The 22,910-nt window shown below is 43.4% G+C and overlaps 1 protein-coding gene across 1 annotated transcript in view; it reads right to left on the bottom strand.

The window, feature by feature from the left end:
• Positions 1-22,910, bottom strand: part of ADGRB2 (adhesion G protein-coupled receptor B2) — a 161,347-nt gene that overhangs the window by 23,588 nt on the left and 114,849 nt on the right. The window contains exons 18-24 of the mRNA XM_015819030.1: positions 21,909-22,012; positions 20,389-20,491; positions 13,080-13,230; positions 11,658-11,727; positions 11,039-11,105; positions 8,539-8,624; positions 331-502 (exon numbers count right to left, since the gene is read on the bottom strand). Coding sequence (XP_015674516.1) covers positions 331-502; positions 8,539-8,624; positions 11,039-11,105; positions 11,658-11,727; positions 13,080-13,230; positions 20,389-20,491; positions 21,909-22,012 — 753 coding nt within the window. The remainder of the gene's footprint in view (positions 1-330; positions 503-8,538; positions 8,625-11,038; positions 11,106-11,657; positions 11,728-13,079; positions 13,231-20,388; positions 20,492-21,908; positions 22,013-22,910) is intronic.

Below are 22,910 nucleotides of genomic sequence, written 5' to 3'. Positions count from 1 at the left end.
GCTGCTTTGTAAAGCTTGTAAAACCTTCTCTCTCTCTCTCTCTCTCTCTCTCTCTCTCTCTCTCTCTCTCTCTCTCTCTCTCTCTCTCTCTCTCTCTCTCTGTGTGTGTGCATGTTACCCTGCGGCACAAACCCACAGTAAGTTTGATTAAGTTATGAATCAAGTTTTGAGAAAGTGGGCTTAACAATGGGCTGGATTGGGCAAATGGCATGAATTGCCAATGACTTGGTCTACCCATCCCCATTCTCAGGATTGGCCTATTTGAGTACATGCCAGGAGCACCTCCATCCCCAATGAACATCCAGCAAGCCGACAACTCTAAACGCCCACCTCTCTGCGCAGAAAGCAGTGGACGGTGATGATGACGAAGCCCTGCACCGAGTTGAAGACGGCAAAGAGAACTTGAAAGAGGATGGAGCGCCGGTCAGTCATGGCAAGCACAGCTGACATCCAGGTGAGCGCCAGGAGGGGAAGAACCACGCAGGAGCTCCACAGAGACGCCCTAGGAGGGGGGAGAGAGAGTGGAGAACGTGAGACGGATAGGCCCAGGAGCCATTCGCAGGGAATTTGGGATTGAAGAAAGGGTGGGGAATGCCCACAGCCTGGCTGGAATAAAGGCCTTGGGACCATTTCGCTGAAGCAGTTTGAATGGGAGGGCTGATGTCGGTCAGCACTGGAGGGTGAACAAACACTAAAAAGGCAGCTTGGGGTGCTTCAGGTCTACCTCTCACTCCTCTGTCTCAACCTGTTGCAGTTAAGATAGAGGCACAGCATCCATGCCACCAGGCCAGTGGTGGGATTCAGCTGGTTTGCCACAGTTCGGGAGAACCAGTAGCTAAATTTAGCTGAATTTGGAGAACCGTCTGGCTTCTGGAAGTCCACTCTAGGCCTCGAAGGCCTCCCAGACCTAGAATGGCCCACCGGAAGTGCGTTGATGGCACTTCCGGAAGTCCGTTCTAGGCCTCGGAGGCCCAGGCCTGCATCATGTAATAGAACCGGTTGTTCAGGTATTTGAAATCCACCACTGCATCGGAGGCCTGGAGGAGGCCTCCCAGACCTAGAATGGCCCACCGGAAGTGAAGTCCGTTCTAGGCCTCGGAGGCCCAGGCCTGCATCACGTAATAGAACCGGTTGTTCAGGTATTTGAAATCCACCACTGCATCGGAGGCCTGGAGGAGGCCTCCCAGACCTAGAATGGCCCACCGGAAGTGAAGTCCGTTCTAGGCCTTGGAGGCCCAGGCCTGCATCACATAATAGAACCAGTTGTTCAGCTATTTGAAATCCACCATTGCATCGGAGGCCTGGAGGAGGCGTCCCAGGCCTAGAACGGCCCACCGGAAGTGCGTTGATGCCACTTCTGGAAGTCCGTTCTAGGCAACGGAGACCCAGGCCTGCATCACATAATAGAGCCGGTTGTACAGGTATTTGAATTCCACCAGTGCACCAGGCTTATTTTATCTCATCTTCATTTTATTTTATCTTATCAACAATCCAGCAGTAATCAATACCCCAATCAAGAAATTACCAACCCAGACTAACAATCGAACAGTAAACAGTAGTCTAATCAAGGAACCACCAGGGATACTCCTACAACAGCTGACAGAGTGAGCTACTTGTATATAAGCAGAGAGCAAACCCCGTTGATGATATTATGTAGTGGGATAACGAAACATCCGAAAGAAAACAACCAAGCTCAGAGGGCACCATGGACCCCCACTATGTTATCTTTCAAAATTTATTCAAAAATTAGTGTGGCTTGATGCTTATTGTTTCTTGGTATGGTCAGCTGATCAATCAGTCAGGCGATATGGTATGACACTGAAGATGACCGGAACACAAGTTCAACCTATATAGGAGGCAACAGGTTGAAGATGAGCATGCTTAAGAAATGTGGCCAGTCTCTGGAGTCAATGTGAGATTATACTCTGCATGAACCCAGAGGCACGTTCATCTAGAATTTCACGAGGGGTTCCTGCAGGAAGGAATTCACCAGCAATATCCTGCTTCTTGCTTCTCGTTCAGTTCTTTTCCTTTCCCCCTCATTAAGGCTTTCCTCCTTCAAGCATCCCTATCTTGCATTAAATTATTCAAATCTGAGATGACCTACAAACTCACTGCTTCTCTCATAGCCTACACCTTGGATTAGACTCTGTTTTGGGCAAAGGATTAGCTTGTTTCCTAAACTTCATGCACTTCCACAAAATCTGCAGAGAGCTCAACTAGACAACATGCCCCCCCAAAAAAAATCACATTAAAAAAACAAAACAAAGACCACCAATAAGACAGACATGGCTAGGAAGTTACAAAATAACTTTTCATTCCTTGTTCTGCGCAACAGAACATAAGATGAGACTTGTTAGATCAGGCCAAGATCACATCTGGGTCAACATCTTGCATCACACATTGGTCAACCAGCTGGCTTCAGAACATTCACAACTATGGCTGGGGCTTGATGACTGCCCCCACTATTGGTCCATAATAATGCTGCTATCTCTGATCCCAGAAGCACTAAAAAAAACCATTGATAATCTGACCTGCCATGAATCTGTGCAATCCACTTTTACAACCGCCCAATTTTGTTTGCTGACCCCTGGCCCGAAAGCATGGAAGGTCACGATTTAATTCTAGATGGTGTGAAAAAGATGGTCCTAAATCCCCACAAAGTTCATTTTAAGGGATGGATCCTGAATTCCAATACAACATCCACCCTGCATGACCTTATGTGTATCTGCTATGACTCTCTTTTCCCTTACTTGCTCCAGGCTAAAAACAAAAACAACTCTTAAGGCTGGGATATTTCCACGCCAAGTCCCTGCTGTTAAATTTCCCTGCATTTCAAAATGGCCAAGGCTCAACTGAGTCTTCTTTTGAGATGATGGCAACACTATATCTCAGCCAGGCATGCAGTGAAACTGGGCTTCTATCAATAAATGCTATAATGCCCCTTGTTGAGATCTATTCATCCTGCCTAGATGAATTGCAAACCTGACCGCTTTTGGAGTGGGGTGGAAGTTGATTGGAGAAGAATCTAATATATATATATTACAAATGACACTAAAAACAGATGAATGATCCCTGGGCATATCCATAGTAAAACAATAAAAGTGAACACCAGGGAAAGTTAAAATCATTAAAAGTTTTAATAAAACATTAAAAATTTTAAAAAGATTTTAAAATGCTATAACAGACCTAGCTTTCGTTGGAATCTACCAACATCATCAGGGTACAAATGACTCAATGGGAGAAAATACTTTTATACACCAGCCAATGCCTGCGCGCGACTCTTGGATCTAACGTATATATATATATATATATATTCCTTTTGATGTCCCTGCTCAACTCTTCACTCAATTCTCTTCATCTTTTCCATGAAGATTGAAAAAGATTAATTGCTTTTTCCAGATGTAACGGCCTGCATTACATCCTCTCCTGTCCTTTGCATGCATTAAAAGCAAGGAAGGGAGAGAGGGAGAGGGAGGGAGAGAGAGAGAGAGAGAAAGAAGAGAGAGAGAGAAAAAAAAAAAAAGAGAGAGAGAGAGAGAGAGAGAGAGAGAGAGAGAGAGAGAGAGAGAGAGAGAGAGAGAGAGAGAGAGAGAGAGAGAGAGAGAGAGAGAGAGAGAGAGAGAGAGAGAGAGAAGTAGTTCATGCATGCGATTAATTATTTCTAACTGTCTTTTAATTCCAGCGTCCTTGCTTGGCTGTTAAATGCCTGTTGAAAGAAATGCAGGGAAACAACAGGGCACATTTCCAGCCATGTAGATGGGAGAAAACACGGCGAAGGAAGAGCAGGTGGTGCTCAAGGAGGGCAGATTGTCAGCTCGCTAAAGGGAATCAGATTGGTTTTCTTTCAAGCATCTTCTCAATTTCTTCAAGCAGGGGGAGAGCCGAGGCGCTGAAAGCCTGAGTTTATTGCATCACCGAAAGTCTCCTGCAGAAGCTTTGCTAAAACAAACAAGAGCCGCCAGCAGGGCACAGCTGTTCTCCGGGCCATCACAATCTGCACGGGAGGCCAAGGAGTTTGCTGGGGCTAATTTGGAAAGGCCACAAGCAGTTGTCACTTTGCAAGAGAAATGGAAAAAAAAAAAAAGGTTTCCCAGCTCCTGGGCTGCTGGGGTGACTTGCTTCAGCTTGCTGCCAAAAGAAACTGCCATCGCGAACGATTCACACATGCACACCTCTTCCAAAGCACCTTTTCAGCAAGCAGGGCTTCTTTGTTTTTTTCTTTTTAAATCACCTTTAAAAATTAAACCCCTCTTAAACGTCACTTGCCGGCTCCATTTGTTTAGCGACCGTTCAGAGTCACAGTGGCACTGAAAAAAAGCGATTTACAACTTCGGACAAGCATGAGTCACTTAACAACTCTGGGGAAAAAAAATGGCATAAAAATCAGCCACGACTCACGGAACCACCCTACTTAGCAACAGAAATTCTCATCCCGATTTGAGTCGTAAGTTGAGGACTGCCTGCATTGCAAAAACAAGGCAAGGGTGAGACGTATCCCGTTCACAGTCCTGACTGTGGTGGCGAAGATGCTTTTTCTGCTGTTGGACCCAACCCACATAATAATAATAATAATAATAATAATAATAATAATAATAATAATAATAATAATAATAATAATAATAATAATAATAATAATAATAGTAAAGTTGGAAGGGACCTTGGAGGTCATCTAGTCCAACCCCCTGCTTAGGCAGGAAACCCTATACCATTTCGGACAAATGGCTGTCCAGTCTCTTCTTAAAAACTTCCAGTGTTGGAGCATTCACCGTTTCTGGAGGCAGGTTGTTCCACTGGTTAATTGTTCTAACTGTCAGGAAATTTCTTAGTTCTAGATTGCTTCTCTCCTTGATTAGTTTCCATCTGTTGCTTCTTGTCCTGCCTTCAGGTGCTTTGGAGAATAGCTTGACTCCCTCTTCTTTGGGGCAGTCCCTGAGATATTGGAACACTGCTATCATGTCCCCCCTCGTCCTTCTCTTCGTTAAACTAGACATACCCAATTCCAGCAACCGTTCCTTATATGCTTTAGCCTCCATGTGCATCCTTGTGCAGCCTCTGTCCCCAGTCCACACAACCAGGGTGCTTTGTATGGGGAGTGCTCATTTTGGAGAGGCTGCTTTTCATCTTCTGTTTCCGTTCCTCACACTGCATAACTAAATAGATTTGTAGTTTGGAGTGTTCATTATGCTGGAGGCTTTTCAAGTGCTCAGTGTGAGCTCTGATCAAATCCAATTTAACTGTTGTCCTCCCAATTTCCCTGCCCCTCCCTCCCCTTCCCCCCCCCCCCTGTAGAAGGAAACGGCTTAGCTGGCAGAAAAGAGCAGCAGGAACGATGCACAAAACTTCTTTTTCTGCAGCAGAATATCAGGGGGGGACTTTCCCCCTCCTATGTGAGACTTAGTAAATAAGCCCCTCAAACCACAAACAAGATTAATACATTAATACAAGTGAGTGAGTTCAGGAGTATTTTGCAGGAAAAGTCTTGCAGCCATAATAGAATATCCTACACTACCAGGCTTAAAATTCTTGGTTTGGACAGCTAAGAACTGCAACGTTTGTTTTTAGATTTAGGTACCGCATACAACATTAAGAAAACCAAGATCATGGCATCTGGCCCTCTCAATTCCTGGCAAATAGACGGGGAAGAAATGGAGGTAGTGTCAGATTTTATCTTCCTGGGCTCCAAGATCACTCCAGATGGGGACTGCAGCCAAGAAATTAAAAGACGCTTGCTCCTGGGGAGGAAAGCTATGGCAAATCTAGGCAGCATACTAAAAAGCAGAGACATCACCCTGCCAACAAAGGTACATATAGTCAAGGCCATGGTTTTCCCAGTTGCAATGTATGGCTGTGAAAGTTGGACCCTAAGAAAGGCTGAGCGCCAAAGATTTGTGGCCTTTGAACTATGGTGCTGGAGAAGACTCCTGCGAGTCCCCTAGACTGTATTACCTGCAAGAGTTAAGAACAAAATTGCATTGCATTTTCTGTCCCTACATGGGCACACGTAAAAGATATGCTAAATATATTGATCTTCCGGCCGAGCGCAGTTCTATTTTAGACTTAATATAATAAATCTTCATCCAGCCCGCAAGCTTAAAATGTCTAATTCCTGGTGTTCATAAATAGCAAATACTGGGGACATACCCCAGAAGGACATATGCTTCTTTAACATGCAGCAATCAATGCAAGCTATTGACNTCTCTTCTTAAAAACTTCCAGTGTTGGAGCATTCACCGCTTCTGGAGGCAGGTTGTTCCACTGGTTAATTGTTCTAACTGTCAGGAAGTTTCTCCTTAGTTCTAGGTTGCTTCTCTCCTTGATTAGTTTCCATCTGTTGCTTCTTGTCCTGCCTTCAGGTGCTTTGGAGAATAGCTTGACTCCCTCTTCTTTGGGGCAGTCCCTGAGATATTGGAACACTGCTATCATGTCCCCCCTCGTCCTTCTCTTCGTTAAACTAGACATACCCAATTCCAGCAACCGTTCCTTATATGATTTAGCCTCCATGTGCAGCCTTGTGCAGCCTCTGTCCCCAGTCCACACAACCAGGGTGCTTTGTATGGGGAGTGCTCATTTCGAAGAGGCTGCTTTTCATCTTCTCTTTCCGTTCCTCACACTGCATAACTAAATAGATTTGTAGTTTGGAGTGTTCATTATGCTGGAGGCTTTTCAAGTGCTCAGTGTGAGCTCTGATCAAATCCAATTTAACTGTTGTCCTCCCAATTTCCCTGCCCCTCCCTCCCCTTCCCCCCCCCTGTAGAAGGAAACGGCTTAGCTGGCAGAAAAGAGCAGCAGGAACGATGCACAAAACTTCTTTTTCTGCAGCAGAATATCAGGGGGGGGACTTTCCCCCTCCTATGTGAGACTTAGTAAATAAGCCCCTCAAACCACAAACAAGATTAATACATTAATACAAGTGAGTGAGTTCAGGAGTATTTTGCAGGAAAAGTCTTGCAGCCATAATAGAATATCCTACACTACCAGGCTTAAAATTCTTGGTTTGGACAGCTAAGAACTGCAACGTTTGTTTTTAGATTTAGGTACCGCATACAACATTAAGAAAACCAAGATCATGGCATCTGGCCCTCTCAATTCCTGACAAATAGACGGGGAAGAAATGGAGGTAGTGTCAGATTTTATCTTCCTGGGCTCCAAGATCACTCCAGATGGGGACTGCAGCCAAGAAATTAAAAGACGCTTGCTCCTGGGGAGGAAAGCTATGGCAAATCTAGGCAGCATAATAAAAAGCAGAGACATCACCCTGCCAACAAAGGTACATATAGTCAAGGCCATGGTTTTCCCAGTTGCAATGTATGGCTGTGAAAGTTGGACCCTAAGAAAGGCTGAGCGCCAAAGATTTGTGGCCTTTGAACTATGGTGCTGGAGAAGACTCCTGCGAGTCCCCTAGACTGTATTACCTGCAAGAGTTAAGAACAAAATTGCATTGCATTTTCTGTCCCTACATGAGCACACGTAAAAGATATGCTAAATATATTGATCTTCCGGCCGAGCGCAGTTCTATTTTAGACTTAATATAATAAATCTTCATCCAGCCCGCAAGCTTAAAATGTCTAATTCCTGGTGTTCATAAATAGCAAATACTGGGGACATACCCCAGAAGGACATATGCTTCTTTAACATGCAGCAATCAATGCAAGCTATTGACTATCCTCTTGATTTTAGCCCCAGATTTGGAGATAATAGGACAAGATGTGCTAACTATATTGATTTTTCACTGTCAGGCATAGTTCCACCCTACAGACGCCACTCAATTTTACCTAAATCAAAAATATAAACTGACTTCCAAGAATCCTCTTAGGAATACATTTGTCAAAGTGTCACTGGAGGCTAAAAATATTATTTTCATTAATATGAGCAGCATTTCACAAAGCTGTGGAAAGGCTTGGAGGCGTTGGAGAAGGACTTGGACCCCTACAAGTTGCAACCAGAATTCAACTGAAATGAGATTTATAATGAATTTTTTTGGGGGGGGGAGTGGTTCTAGTTAGTCTGATTGTTTTTGTATGTAGGTAGTCCTTGACTTACAATCATTCGTTTAGTGACTGTTTGAAGTTACAATGGGCTGAAAGAAGTGACTTACGACCAGTTGTTGCAGTGACAACCATTGCATCGTCCCTACAGTCACTTGGCAACTGGCATCTTTTTTTTTTTTTACAACAATTGCCACATCCTGGTTAATTGTCCTCACTATTAGAAAGTTTCTCCTTAATTCCAGGTTGCTTCTCTCTTTGACTAGTTTCCAACCAGTGTTTCTTGTCCTGCCCTCTGCTGCTTTGGAGACTAGTTTGACCCCCTCTTTTTTGTGGCAGCCTCTCAAATACTGGAATACTGCTATCATGTCACCCCTACTCCTTCTTTTATTTAGAATAGCCAAACCCAAGTCCTGCAACCATTCTTCATGTTTTAGTTTCCAGGCCTTTGATCATCTTAGATGTTCTTCTCTGAACTTTTTCCAAGGTCTCAACCAAAAAATGAGTCCCTCTCTCCATGGGTGGGTGCTGAGACTGCACAGGGACTTACCCGGCTCGCTGCTTTTTGGACTTATCTGAGATACCATCTCGAGACATCAGCTTGTTAAATACGATGATCCCAATCAGCATGTTAACCTGGGTGGGAGAGAAATTTGTGATAAGCAGTGACCGGGAACTCTTTTCTTTCTAAACCATGGTTTGCTCTAAATTTGCGCGGGTGTCCAATCTTGGCAACTGTAAGATCCGCGGACTTCAACTCCCAGAATTCCCCAGCCAGTGTCAAGTCCCAGGCAGTTGAATCCAGGCAGTTGAAAAGAGTATAAGGATTTATTGCAAGCTTCAGCTCTCCACAAGAATCTGAATGACTAATGGTCAAAGCAAATTGTCAGTAGATACGAGTCAAAAGAATTCAAAATAGGCTGGGCTCAGATCTCTTGTGGGCACGAAGGGACTCATGACTGATGATACGTTTGACCTCTCCATCGGACTCAGCCTGGTCATCTCATTCAGGCTGAGGAATTCTGGGAGTTGAAGTCCACAAGTCTGAAAGTTGCCAAGGTTGGACACCCCTGCTCTATAACAAGTCCCTATAACAACATAAAAGCCGAACACTCCGCATTAGCTTCCTGACATTGCTTTTACGGGAGAAGAGAATATCAGTGAACTTCACCATTGTTCTTGTATTTTCTGAATAAGTAAGTAGACAATATATGTGTGTGAATATCTTGTTTTTTATTACTCTTCTGCTGTCTGCAGTCTCTCTGGCTTGAACATTTAGCAGGGAAAGACATAATTTATTTATTTATTACATTTATATGCTGCCCATCTCCTCAATATGTCAACTCTGGGGAACTCATTGTAAGAAGCTCTCCCCCACCCCCTCTAATAACTAAGTAAATTTTTAAAAAATCAACAAGAAATTCCAACTAAATTCTCAAGGACTTTGAGGAGAAGGAAGTTAGGAAAGGACGGAGAGAGGAAGGGAGGGAGGGAGGAAGGCAGGCAGAAAGGAATGAAGGAAGGAAGGAGGGAAGGAAGGGAAAGAGGGAGGAAGGAAGTAAATTTGTTAACTAGACAAGCTGGATTTAGTTGTATTTATGTTGGCTTTTATATCTTGGTTCTCATTAATTTTTACTACACATTTTATCACACTTTTAAGATATTATCTGTATTGGGAATGTTACAGCCCTTTTCAAACATAGAAAACAGTTTGTAACTTTATCTCCAGAGAAGTGGTGTCATTTTTATACTGCAAAAGCAGATTAAGCTAGAGAATCACGAGGTTCAGTGAGATCCTGGCTAAATGAGACATAGGGCTAAGCTATGTTTCAGTTTGGTCTGTTGAATAGGCACCAGCAATAAAGGTTCGTATGGCACACTAGATAATTCAAGAGCAAATTATCCACACTGTCTCTGTGTTTAATAGCCTTGATCACAGTTTCCAGGGACGGAAATGAAAACAGAAGGCACCTCTCCTTCTGAATCCAATTTGGACAAATTCTACTATGTAATGAGCATACCATATCTTTCTTTTTTTCCCCTCAAAAGCTGAGGAAATGGGACAAATTCTACTCTTTAGCATGACTGGCTCTTCATGCAATTTTTGGTGGCCCCAAAATTCCCCAAGGAGGGCTCTTTTTCTTCTACCAATGCAAACAACTCCTCCTATTCCTCAGCAGATGTGAGGCCTTCTGTCCTGCTCCCATCCTCACCCTGTTAAGAATCGTCTAGGCCAGGGGTAGGCAACCTTGGCTCTTTTATGACCCATGGACTTCAACTCCCAGAATTCCTGAGCCACCCTGGCTCAGCATGGAAACCTCTCCCATTCCCCTCAGCGTGGCTGGCTCAGGAATTCTGGGAGTTGAAGTCCATCAGTCATAAAAGAGCCGAGATTGCCTACCCCTGGTCTAGGGAGAGGAAAGAGCCCAGCACCAATGGGAAGAGAGCTACCGCTCTCTATTCTGTAGGTGTGATAGGTGGCAGAATTTGGGGGCACGGAGGGATATCTATATATATTTTATCAACTCAAGTAAAAAAGTTTGATTTTAAGTGAACCTATATAGGTCCATGACTGTTTGCATCAGAATCGCATGAAATGGAAACCCCACAGAGGGGACAGAATGAGACCAGCCCAAGTCTGTTTGTAAGCTGTCCAGAATCACTGAGAGTGAGTGGACAGCCATATCAGTCAGTCAGCCAGTCAGTCAGTCAGTCAGTCAGTCAGTCAGTCAACCAACCAACCAACCAACCAACCAACCAACCAACCAACCAACCAACCAACCAACCAACCAACCAACCAACCAACCAACCAACCAACCAACCAACCAACCAACCAACCAACCAACCAACCAACCAACCAACCAACCAACCAACCAACCAACCAACCAACCATATGAATGAATGAATGAATGAATGAATGAATGAATGAATGAATGAATGAATACATACATACATACATACATACATACATACATACATACATACATACATAAATACGTAAGTAAGTAAGTAAGATCACTGGTACCCTAGAACAATCTCTGAGTTCTTACCAGCACAATCACAGCAGCAGGACCCACAAAGGCATACAGCAGTCCTCCTTCAAGGGACAGCCAGCAGCTGGAGAGAAAAGGAAAATTCACTGTTTCAAAACCGACTAAGAGCAGGAACAAGCCTCCAAAGAATTAGCATCTCTGATGCCTCCCCACGTGACCATCCCATCTTGCCTTAGTCCCACCTCCTCTGAAGAAGAGATCCATCTCCCTCTAACTTTAATGGCGATTCTTGGAATGATCAAAAAGATCTTAGGGTGTTCAGAAGACTATCAGCCAGGAATGACACCTAAAAACTGACTGGTTAGGTTTTCAAAAATGAAAGTGGAGGAGGTAATCACTACAGTCCAAAGATGTGAGAGGGTGTTATTTAAAATCAGGAACAGAAAATGAGGCTCACTGGACATTGACCAGTAGGGTGATCTCCCATCTCTCCAATCCTCATCAGATGATATTTGATTTGGGACCTTTTCCAACATGGATCTCTCTACCTTGAAGTTCCTCCTCACCCTCACCTTTCATGGAATTGACAAGCAATGGAAGTGGGGTAACTATTCAACACCTCGTTAGTTCCTACTTTGCCCCCCCTCCCCAACCCTTCTCTCCCGGTGAAACCTACTAGCTGGCTGTCCCATATCCTTTGGTCCGAGTGAAGCCAACTGAAACTGCAACCACCAAAGCTGGCAGACCTGGGCAGGAATAGAAATAGACACAAAAGTGTTTTAGGACATTGTAAGACTGCCTGAGAAATTGTGAGAATTTTCAGGGGACGGTGCTGAAATCTTAAAAGATTTGGGGGAAATGGGGAAATATCATGAACTAGCGAGAGTTGGCTGTGTACGTGTGCACACACAAATACACACATGCAGAGAGAGAGAGAGGCAGAGAGACATAGAGAGGGAGGGAGAGATGGGATGTCTAGATCCTGGGAATACAGCAATAGCAATAGCACTTAGACTTACACACCACTTCATAGTAATTTACAGCCCTCTCCAAGTGGTTTATAGAGTCAGCCTCTGATCCCCAACAATCTGGGTCCTCATTTTACCAACCGCGGAAGGATGGAAGGCTGAGTCGACTTCGAACCGGTCAGGATCAAACTCTTGGCTGTGAGCAGAGCTAGCCTGCAAGACTGCATTCTAACCACTGTGCCACCATGGCTCTATGGAGGACAGAGATCGCTAAGAGAGCAGGATCCCTACAGAAAAGTTTGTTTAGCCCAGGAAAGAGGGAAGTGTGAGAAAGAGACTCAAAGAAAGACTCTGAATTACACTAGGTATCAGCTGATCTGGGAATTGCTTTAACAGCCTTTCAAGATTCTATTTTGAGATCTTTCTAGCAAAGAAGATCATTCCCCAAATCCAAGGGGTTCTTGTCTCCTGAGTTTACTAACCTTGAAGGGCTTGACAACATGAGTGTTTGCCACTTAAAAATGTTGTCCCCCAATCAAACAAGTTACAGAAGGAAGGATCTTGATTAATCATCTGGAGACACTTTCAATAATACAACAGTTTGCTACTTCAATCAGTTAAAGAGTGATAGTTGGAGATCTTGAAGCAAAGGCCAAGCCGTATTTTATCACTCTAATTCTGGATTTCCTATCTTCCTAAAGAGGTAGATTACAATCTTTGAACCTCACTGTGATTTGATGGTTTGATCCATGAGAACGTTTATGTCCCTAATGGATTTTTTCAATTCCTGGTTAGGTTTAGACAACCCGCTTAAGATGGTTCCTAAACTAGCCTCATTTTCAGGGTTTACACAATGCATAGATCCAAAAGCTAACCTGGGCCTTGATTCACCTAAGATGCAAAGACATCCCAAAATAAACTATGGTTAACACCAACTAAGCTTAGCCTATTCTGAGAATGAATGCAGCTGCTATGCCTTTTGCTGAACGGGTTAAACATACTGTGCAAATTCAGCCATCCAGTCATGAACCAAGGGCAATCAGGCCATTCAGAGTCACCCGAAGATGGCTGGCAAATAAATTCAATACATGAAATAAAATTCCAGGTCAGAATGAGAACTGCTCTCTTACCCCATCCGAGGCAGAGGAAGCGTTTACGAACTAGCCGTGTTCGGATTCTGCCAATCACAGCCAAATAAGATTGCCAAGCTTCGGTCAGCACCCAGCAGAAGGAAGAGAGGAAGAAGAAATGGAGGAAGGCAGCTGTCATGGTGCAGATGCCCTGGAGGAGGAAGAAAATGGCAGTCATCTGGATGAAGAGGAATAACAGGTGTCTGTTCCTAAGGATGAGAACAGCAGAATGACAAAGCAGGCACTGTGCGCCACAAGCATGAAAAGGTATAGCTTGCATTGAGTTGTGGTGCATTGCAACACACACATTTTGTCACCCACTCCTCTCGTCCTTCCTGCAGAGCCCTATGTATTTCCCACAAAATACGCATCTTGCCATAGAAGGAAGTCTATTTAATAACAATAATAACAGCCATGCTATTCGTACTGATTATATCAACTAGTTTTAACAGGTAGTCCTTGATTTACGACCTTACTGGAGCCTGGCTATTACGGTCATAAGTCAGGATGATTGTAAAATATATCACCTATGTGGCTGACCCAATTCTATGATTATTTTTTTTTGCAGAGGTTGTTAAGCGAACACCCCAGAATCAAGTGAACCAATTACTCACTATAGGCTGGTTTTGCCAAAAACTGGAAGTAAATGTCTTTTTTTTTGCAAAAATGTCATAAAACACTGTCACGTGACCACAGGATGCTGCAAATGGCCATAAATGCAGGGTGCATCCACAATGCAGTCATATAACTGCAGGTGGGTTGTTTTATTTTCAGAAATGGGTCACGAGTATCCCTGGGGAGGTCCGTCGTAACTTTGAATGGTCTCTAAGTGACCAGTCATAAAATGAGGACTCTGTATACAGCTCATTTTACATATTTCATGCTAGTGTACATCTATGGTGAAGTAATGACCATCCTGTAAGATATTTTTTTCCTAACCTACTGCCCTATTTCCTAACCTGTTAGTAAAGGCCATCCTTGAGTTTATAGTCAAGTCATCACTTCTAAACCAGGAACTTCCGGTCTCAAGCTTACCATCTGTTTAGCTTCCTGCAACCCCAGTCAATTCCCAGATCATGTCCATGCTATGAGGGAGTTCTGGCCAAGTGCAGCTGCCAACATCTGGAGGACACATACCACAGGGAAGGCTGCTGTACATTAGGGGGGCAGTGCATCTTTCCTCCATGAAATCCTGAGGCCCATCTAATCAACCTTGTCTTAATATTCTATCATTTGGAGAACGCTTCTATCGCACACGAAGCTGCAACCTTTTATACAGCAGCCATAACTATCTGTAAACAACGGGCTACTGCTTCACCCGAGTAACATTTTTACTTTTTTACTTTCCAGTTTTCACTTGCCTGGTGTTCGTTACTCTAACTGCATTTTTTTTCTGCTTGTTTCTGATCTCTGATTGTAATTAAAAGCAAGTTCTCTCCCTAGCTCACAACATCATCACTGTTTCAGCAGGAGAGCTGTGACACCATCTAGAACAGTGGTTCTCAACCTGGGGTCCGCTGACCCCTGTGGGGCTGTGAGGTCATCCCAGGGGGAGCTGCGAAGGCTTGAAGAAATGTTATGATTTAAATCTTGAGTTAAGTCTTGGTGATCTGTGGCCACAAAAGGTATTTAAAGGGGATCCATGGTGAAGGAAAGGTTGAGAACCACGGATCTAGAAAAATCAAATGGATGAAATCACTGCAGCAACCCGGTGGATTGAAACAGCCACGGGGGTGACTGAAGCTGGTGGCCACTGAGTGCAAATGGCAGGAAGAAAAAGGTATTAGAGAAAGATGGCAAGGACACAATATTTCTTTTGCAAACCCACTGCAATTGGAGGGAGTGTCTCTTGTTGTTAGTTGCGAAGTCGTGTCCGACCCATCGCGACCCCATGGTCAACATTCCTCCGGGCCTTCCTGTCCTCTACCATCTTCTGGAGTCCATTTAAGCACACGCCTCCTGCTTCAGTGACTCCATCCAGTCACCTCCTTCTCTGTCGTCCCCTTCTTCTATTGCCCTCCATCTTTCCCAGCATTAGGCTCTTCTCCATTGAGTCCTTCCTTCTCATTAGGTGGCTAAAGTATTTGAGTTTCAGCTTCAGGATCTGGCCTTCTAAAGAGCAGTCGGGGTTGATCTCTTCTAGGACTGACTGGTTTGATCACCTTGCAGTCCAGGGGACTCGCAGGAGTCTTCTCCAGCACCATAGTTCCTCTGGCACTCCTTAAAAAGGAACGCCACAAGAGGGAGGTTGTTCCTGCAATGCGCGAGCACCCTGGGCAGTGATGAAATGGTTTTGTGCCCAATGTATATATAAAACTCTCGAAGCATAATGCTGAGGCCTAGCTGTTGTTTGTTTGCAGACTGACATTTATTGAATTTAAGAGCAGGCCCTCGAGACATCATTGAGCTGAATTTCAAACCTCAGAAACAGTCCACCCTGTTTTTCCTCACGGGTTGCAAAATGGCTGCTTCCCCAACTCCCCCCTCTTGCATCTCCTCTGGCTTTAATCAATCAATGCTTTGATTAGTTTTATGGATAGGCGGACAAGGTGGCAAAAGGACATATTGAGCTCAAATCCATGCTCTGGAAAAGGGAGCTGAGCCCTCCCTATTATCGCACATGAGAGGGACACAAAATGCCTCAGCACATGAGTCCGCAAGGAGAAGGGCGGGATATATAAATATAAACAATAAATAAAGGAAGTAAGGAACCAAAGCCAAGGTAAGTTAGGATCATACGCCTGGGAGGTGTCCACTAGCCATGTGCTGATTCCTTCCGGAAGAATGGCAGCTCTCTGCTTCGGTAGACCAAGTTGGGTCTCATGACCAACTTGGAGTCCATGGAGGAAGACAAAGGGAAAGAAACCCCAAAAAGCAACAGAGCCATTTTTTTCCTTACACAGGAATCCAGTTCCAGGGTCTATTATTTATTGCAATGTGTGAATCCAAGCCACTGGTGTTGATTCTCTGGTAAAGATGTGGGTGAAGTAAGATTTCAACCAGAAATATCTTGCCTCTGCTTTGTATCTTTATCCATTCTATGACAGGAGATCTTTCTGGTGGCATCAAAATGTCCCAATCTGGCCAAAACTCCCACTGAATCAGCATAGAGATTCAAGTCTGCATAAGTGCCTGTAGTCTACTCTCTCTCTCTCTCCTCTCTCTTCCCTTTCTGTCTTTCTTCTCTCTTCTCTTTCTCTCTCTCTCCTCTTTCTCTCTCTCTCTCTCTCCTCTCTCTTCCCTTTCTGTCTTTCTTCTCTCTTCTCTTTCTCTCTCTCTTCTCTTTCTTTCTCTCTCTCTCCTCTCTCTTCCCTTTCTGTCTTTCTTCTCTCTTCTCTTTCTCTCTCTCTTCTCTTTCTTTCTTTCTCTCTCTCTCTCTCTCTCTCTCTGTCTTCCCTTTCTGTATTTCTGTCTTTCTTCTCTCTTCTCTTTCTCTCTCTCTTCTCCTCTCCTCCCTCTTTCCTTTCTCTCTCTTCTCTTTCTCTCTCTCTTCTCCTCTCCTCCCTCTTCCCTTTCTCTCTCTTCTCTTTTCTCTCTCTTCTCTCTCCCCTCTCTCTTCCCTCTCCTCTCTCCTCCCTTTCTCTCTCTCTCCTCACTTTTTTCTCTCTCTTTTTCTCTTTCTCCCCCCCCCATGTGTGTGTGTGAGTGTGTGTGCCTTGCACATACGCATCATTATCAGTGTCTGGAAACATCAAAGCTGGGTCCCACTGGATGGGCCACGCATACCTTGCTTCAAAAACACACCAGCTGCTGGGTGTAAATTGCTTTCCATTCTCCCACCATTCACCCACTTCATCAGCTATAAATGGAGTTTCGTAAAGAGACTGCAGTAGTACAATAGAACATCTCTCATCCCCGGAATACTTGTTTTATTTTATTTCGTTTTATTTTTTTCCCCTGGCCTTTTCTTCTCTTTTCAAACAGATTCTGCAGGAATCTGGGAAGAAAGAACGGTTCTGTGGGCGGTCTACTTTGATGGGCCAAACTGGTACAGGCTTTAAAAGCAGCTCTGTAAAAGCTGTCATTCCACTCTTACACTTTTTGACACCAACAAAACTCTCGCTTTCACACAACAGGGACAACAACCCAGAATAACCAACCCCTTTGTCGGTTTCCTGCCCTTGTTCAAAAGTGGTGATGCTTTCAATTGGACAGATATTTCTTTAGCAAGACAAATTTGGCCTACTCAAGACCATTGACAGCTCTTGGGGTGGTAGACTCATGTCCTTCCTTTCTTCTCTTGTGCTTATAATGGGCTTTCTCTGGTACAAGAAAAAAATGGGTCGAGGCTATCTGAGGAACCATCTCATCCCAAAGGGACTGGTCTGCCCCACCAATACTGGCAGAAGGGGCATGCTGTGGAACCTGTCCTTCAAGGAATTCTGCCTGGCTGGGTCCAGGAAAGGAGCTTTTTCTGCTGTGGCTCCTGTCTTTTGGAACATGCTGCCCCTCAAGGTGAGGTCCACACCCATCCTTCTCGCTTTCCAAAAGAGCCAGAAGATCTGGCTCTGCCAATTGGCCTGGGGAACCAATGAAGGGGCATCGTTCTCAAAATGGCTCATAGACTAAGATAAGATCCCACCTCCTCTCCTTGTGCATCCTTCTCTTTTCCTTCCTATCTTGTTAATTGTAAACCCCTTTCAGTGTTATTATTTATTGTTTTAAGGGTTTAGCATGTAGGCGAGATGGGCAGCATATACGTTTACTAATGAAGTCAATGTTGGAGAAGACTCTTGAGAGTTCCTTGGACTGCAAGGAGATCAGATCAGTCAATCCTAAAGGGAATCAACCCTGATTGTTCTTTGGAAAGAGAGAGGCTGAAGTTGAAGCTCAACTACTTTGGCCGCCAAATGGGAAGGCAGGACTCATTGGAAAAAACCCTGAGGTTGGGAAAGATGGACAGAGAGGACCGCTGGTTTGAAAGAGGGGTCAAAGAGGCCATCTATGTCAAAACTGAACAGTCCTCTCTCAACAGAGAGGGAGGGATACGACATCGTCTATCTTCGGTCTACAACCCAGTCCTTTCAGCAGTTCCAGGGAAGGCTCCACACCCATTTGCACTACTCAGGTGACCCTGAGGACACAGATAAACTCCAAGTGGCATCAACGACTCTTTAAAAGAATGAAAATGACCAGCTGTCTGCAAGGAGTATAAATCCTTCCATTCCCCCACCATCCAGTCAGAGCTGAAGAAGCTTCTTGGATGAGAAGCGAAACGTCTTCAAAGAAAAACAAGAAAGTCCAGTTGCCTCGTGAAAAAGCATCTTTGGGATAACTATGACCTGGATGACTGAGAGTCTCCATAGACAAAAGACGGAAGGCAAAAAGAGAAGGGGACAGCAGAGGATGAGATGGTTAGATAGTATCACTGATGCAATGAACATGAATTTGGGCAGATTCCGGGAGACAGTGGAGGACGGGGGGCGGGGCTGGTGTGTTATGGTCCACAGGATTGTGAAGAGGTAGATGTGACAGAGCGGCTGAACAACAACTACAACTAACTAACTATCTAGCTACAGGGCAGTGATGTATTATGCAGCAAGCTACCTGTTAATGAGTCAGGGAGCGATGGGTCTGTTGAAAGAGCTGCTACAACAGTCTTTGGTCTCCCTGTGTCAGATTAACCTGACAGAGTTACTAAGAAGAGTTGGTAGTCATGCTGTGTTCAGACCCAAAGTTATCACGGCAAGTGGAAGGAAGGCTTTAGTTCTTCTCCCCATAGCTGAAACTTAGCAAAGTAAGGCTTCTTATTGCACCGGGTGAACACTTAAATTTCCCCCCCAGCAACAGAAATCCTAAAAGACTGAACTTGATTGCACTGAAGAAGTTGGGATGGAAATGTTGAGAGGAAAAGGAAAACAAGAAGTAGGATACGTGGGTAACCTTGATTCTCAGAAATGGGGGTTGACCTATTTAGCACAGTTTTAAAAAGTGTGCATATATAATGGCAATTTCAGATTTGTATTTTTTTTTTCCAAAAGGGTTTTGGAACGCATAGGGACACTAGTATTCACATGCAGCTCTTTTTTCTTCTTTTTGAATTTTAACTATAAAAAACCTCTTCCTACATCTCCAATAGAGAAAAAGAAATTGATTGCACAGCAAAAAAGAGTATCTAGATATTTTATAACAATTAAAACGAAGTAAACATGAAAAAACAGAAGAAAAGCAAAAAATAGCAGAGAAAAGATCTACACAGGAACTAAAACAGAGTGTTAATTAAACCCTTAAACTTATCAAAAAAATCTAGACCACATCAACATATTGTTTCATTTTTATCACAGAGAACTTTAAAAAAAAAACAGGTTAGTGAATCCATACTCTGGATCTGTTAAAGAACCTTTAAACTTCTTATAACACAACAAATCCAGTACCAAAATGTACTTCCTGTTTAAGCATTCTAAACACAAAATTGTATTTTCTGATGAATTAATTTCATTTTTTAATTGTAAGAAGCCCATCTTAAATTTATTAATACCGGACCTATTGATTCTCCAAAATGCTATATTCCAATTCTTCATTCTATAGTTTAGATAAAAAATCAATACTAACATGCACAATAATGTTTATATATAGCATTTGTGTGTGTGTGTGTGTGTGTGTGTGTGTGTGTTTGTGTGTGTGTGTGTGTGTAAAACTAGACAGTGCAGTAAAAAGGCACAAAGGCTTAAGATAATAACTGCTTAATAGAAAGAAGGGTGGGAAACATAATTCTATCTTTTTTCTTTTTTTTCATTCTTTTTTGGTATTCTTTTTGTATTACTTTACTTTTTAATTTCTTTCAAAATTTAATTATTACTTTCCATTCAAGCACATCTTTAAAGCATTTCTTTGAATTGCATGACTGCCCAGCACCTTTGGATCTGAAGTACTATACAACTCTAAGACATTTAGGTTTAAAACAACACAATGGAACATCTACTTTGTGAATGCATTATAGTCCACAATATAGTCACAAAGCTTCAGAAAAACAAAAATCTGCCTTCCTAAATTTCCTGCCAAATCCTTGATTGACAAGAAAACTACCAGGAAGGTAGACGGATAACTGGGGAAATGCTTTTATTTTCAATCAAGCTCCGTCGTTTTAGGATTAAATTGCTTAAATTAGAAGGAAAAATCTAGCACATTTTGAACGCGAACCATTTTAGATTCCAATTTGGTCTATTATTTTCTGGCTTTCCACCAAAAATAAAAGTGCCCAATAAGGAAAATCCATAAGAAACATCGTGAAGCAGAGGACGATTAAACACCCAAGTATGACAGAAGCTTTCATATGTTCTCCATTTCTGGAGGAAATGGTTTTTCTCACCTTACTGAGCATCTGGGACTGTCCCACCAGGATCAAGACATTGGAGGCCAAAATAGAGAGACAAAAATTCAGAAGAATGATGGAACGTTCAGATTTGATAAACCTGGAAAACAAAAGAACAGGTGAGGGAGCCTTTTCAACATATCTCGGCTTCCTTCTATCCAGCTGTTAATGATGGTAATTGGGACCAACATTTCTGTTGTTAAGCAATGTGGTCACAAAGTGCTTAGCGACAGCAGTTTTAGCACGTCTGGCTATCACTGTTTAGTGAGCCAAGGTTGCCTACCCCTGCCCTAGTGTCTTCTTAAAGGAGTCAAGATTGAATAATTTTGCTGTATCTTTGTCTGGCAACTTCACTTGAATTGAGTAAAAAAGCGAATGACCAATTTGAGTAAAAAAGTGAATGACCACCTGTTAAGTGCAATATCACAGGGTCACCCTTTGTGATCTCAGCTCCTCCACTGACGCTACTTGTCAGAAGCTGGCACTCAAGGTTGCAAATAATTGGCGGGTGCACAAGCCACCAAGTGCCCATATCACAACCATATCACTCTGGAGATGACGTGACAGTCACAACTATGAGGACTGTAAGCACTCCTCATTCCGTTCTATCGTAAGTTCAAACGATAGCTGAATAAGTCGCTACTAAGGGAGTACCCAGGCTATGGGTTTTGTAAGGCTAAAGTTGCAGTAGAGGGGAAATTATTTTATGTATCCGTTGTCTGGTATTCCTGGAAAATCGAAGGCCACCCAACAATTGTAGGGTTCTTATTTTGGAATTAGCAACACTCCTCCCACACCACAATCATGTACGGTGTTGGTTCTGTGGGTGGGTGAGTGGTGGTTCTGCAGCTGTTTTGTTTTTGAGGGTGGAAAGCTTTCACCAGCTTTGATGGAACTGTGGGACGGATTCAGAGGAGAACATCCCCCACCGTGCTCAGATAATGCTTTAAGAGGACCTCTGTGGGTAGTTCCCAAGCTCTTCTTTAATCTTTGGTAATTGTTACATCTGCCTGAACCTTCTCGAACCCAAATGTGGAAGAGATTCACACTTTCAGAAGTGGGAGTCAGGAACAAAAATACCATCCTTTGTGGATGGAATGAAAATTGAATTTTAATTTAACCCTTAGCTCAAATCGCTGCAAACAATTTGTGCCTGTTACAGACCACGCTGTTTTATTTTGCTCTATTTTTCTTGATGCTTGCTGCTGAATACAGAGGTCTTGAAAGACCAGCGGATAAAAAATAATAAGTCGGAGAACAAATCACTGTCTTCAGATTTGGCACCAAATGTCTTAGCAGACTCTCAACATCAAGTGTGAAAATAAAAAGACCAGAGTATAGAAAGGGCTACGTTTGATAGTCTGTTTGTTCAGTGTACTATACAGTAACGATTCCCATCCCTTCAATGCGATTGTCCATGTGGCTCTGCTTTATATCTGCACCTATTGTTGAGATTAACCATGGGTAGCTTTTTTGCAAGCTTACTTCTTCCAGCTATGACTTTTAGACCACCATACCTCCAAAATGCAGCATAGATTGCCAGCAAGGTCAGCAAAGCCATACAGGAGACTGCACAGCCGATCATGAGAGGGACTGATGGAGAACTGCCAGAATCCATGGCCTGTAAGAAGAGAAGATTGCTCTATTGCAAAGGGGACATCTGCTGATGGAGGAACTCCGTGTACAAAGGAAGACATGCCCACCACAGTACGATGCTGCACCAACAGTTCTAAACCAAAAGCAAGCTAAGATCTGCCCCTTAGCCAGAAGAATCAAAACTGTCTTGATAAGAGATCTGGCTCTAATCCTTCCTCCTCTGTATGAAACTATTGTCAACGCTGCTAACTTTGGATGTTTTGCATTGACAACAGATGGAAATGGACCCATCTTTTTCCCTTTCGCTTTTAGAGTTAGATGATGCTGGGAGGGGGGGGGGGAAATGTGAATGAGAGTCTAGCTAGACCTAACAACACTAAACTTAGCGTGAGAATCAAGGTTATTGAGCCCAGAGCTGATAAAGAATTGGTGGGCTGGAGAACTGGAGAGGAAGCCCCTGCTTCAAGCTAATTGAGGAATGTGGTTTATGACTGTTAATTGGAGGAGGGAACTGTGCTTTGATACTATGTGCCCAGGGGAGGGGAATTCAGTTTTTGGCTTTGATTATGCAGTGCCGATATTATGCTACTCGAATAAAAGATTCTTTAAGGTAAACAAGTTCTTTTGAAGAGTTTCATCTGTCAGAACCATGACAACTATAGTTACAGAGTGCAATTTGATTTGTAGTATTAGTTATGGAACAATTATACGATATATACAAATATAATTATAGGGAGTTCAGACAGATTGGTCTGATTGTGAACACCTTGACATTTTCAACTGCCATACTGCAGTTTACTCTTTTTACAATATCTCTTGCCTTGCCGCCCCCAACTAGGGGCATAGAGCAGGCTCAAGTCGCAACTGCGAAATATTTTTATATCCAAATTTCTTTTTTTCTGACAAAGAGTAAAGAATTAAAT

The sequence above is a fragment of the Protobothrops mucrosquamatus genome, unplaced genomic scaffold (genome assembly GCF_001527695.2).
Source record: "Protobothrops mucrosquamatus isolate PMUCROS unplaced genomic scaffold, P.Mucros_1.0 scaffold851, whole genome shotgun sequence".
Taxonomy (NCBI): Eukaryota; Metazoa; Chordata; class Lepidosauria; order Squamata; family Viperidae; genus Protobothrops; species Protobothrops mucrosquamatus.
The sequence above is the reverse complement of the archived record's forward strand: the minus strand, read 5'-3'. Positions and strand labels throughout refer to the sequence as shown.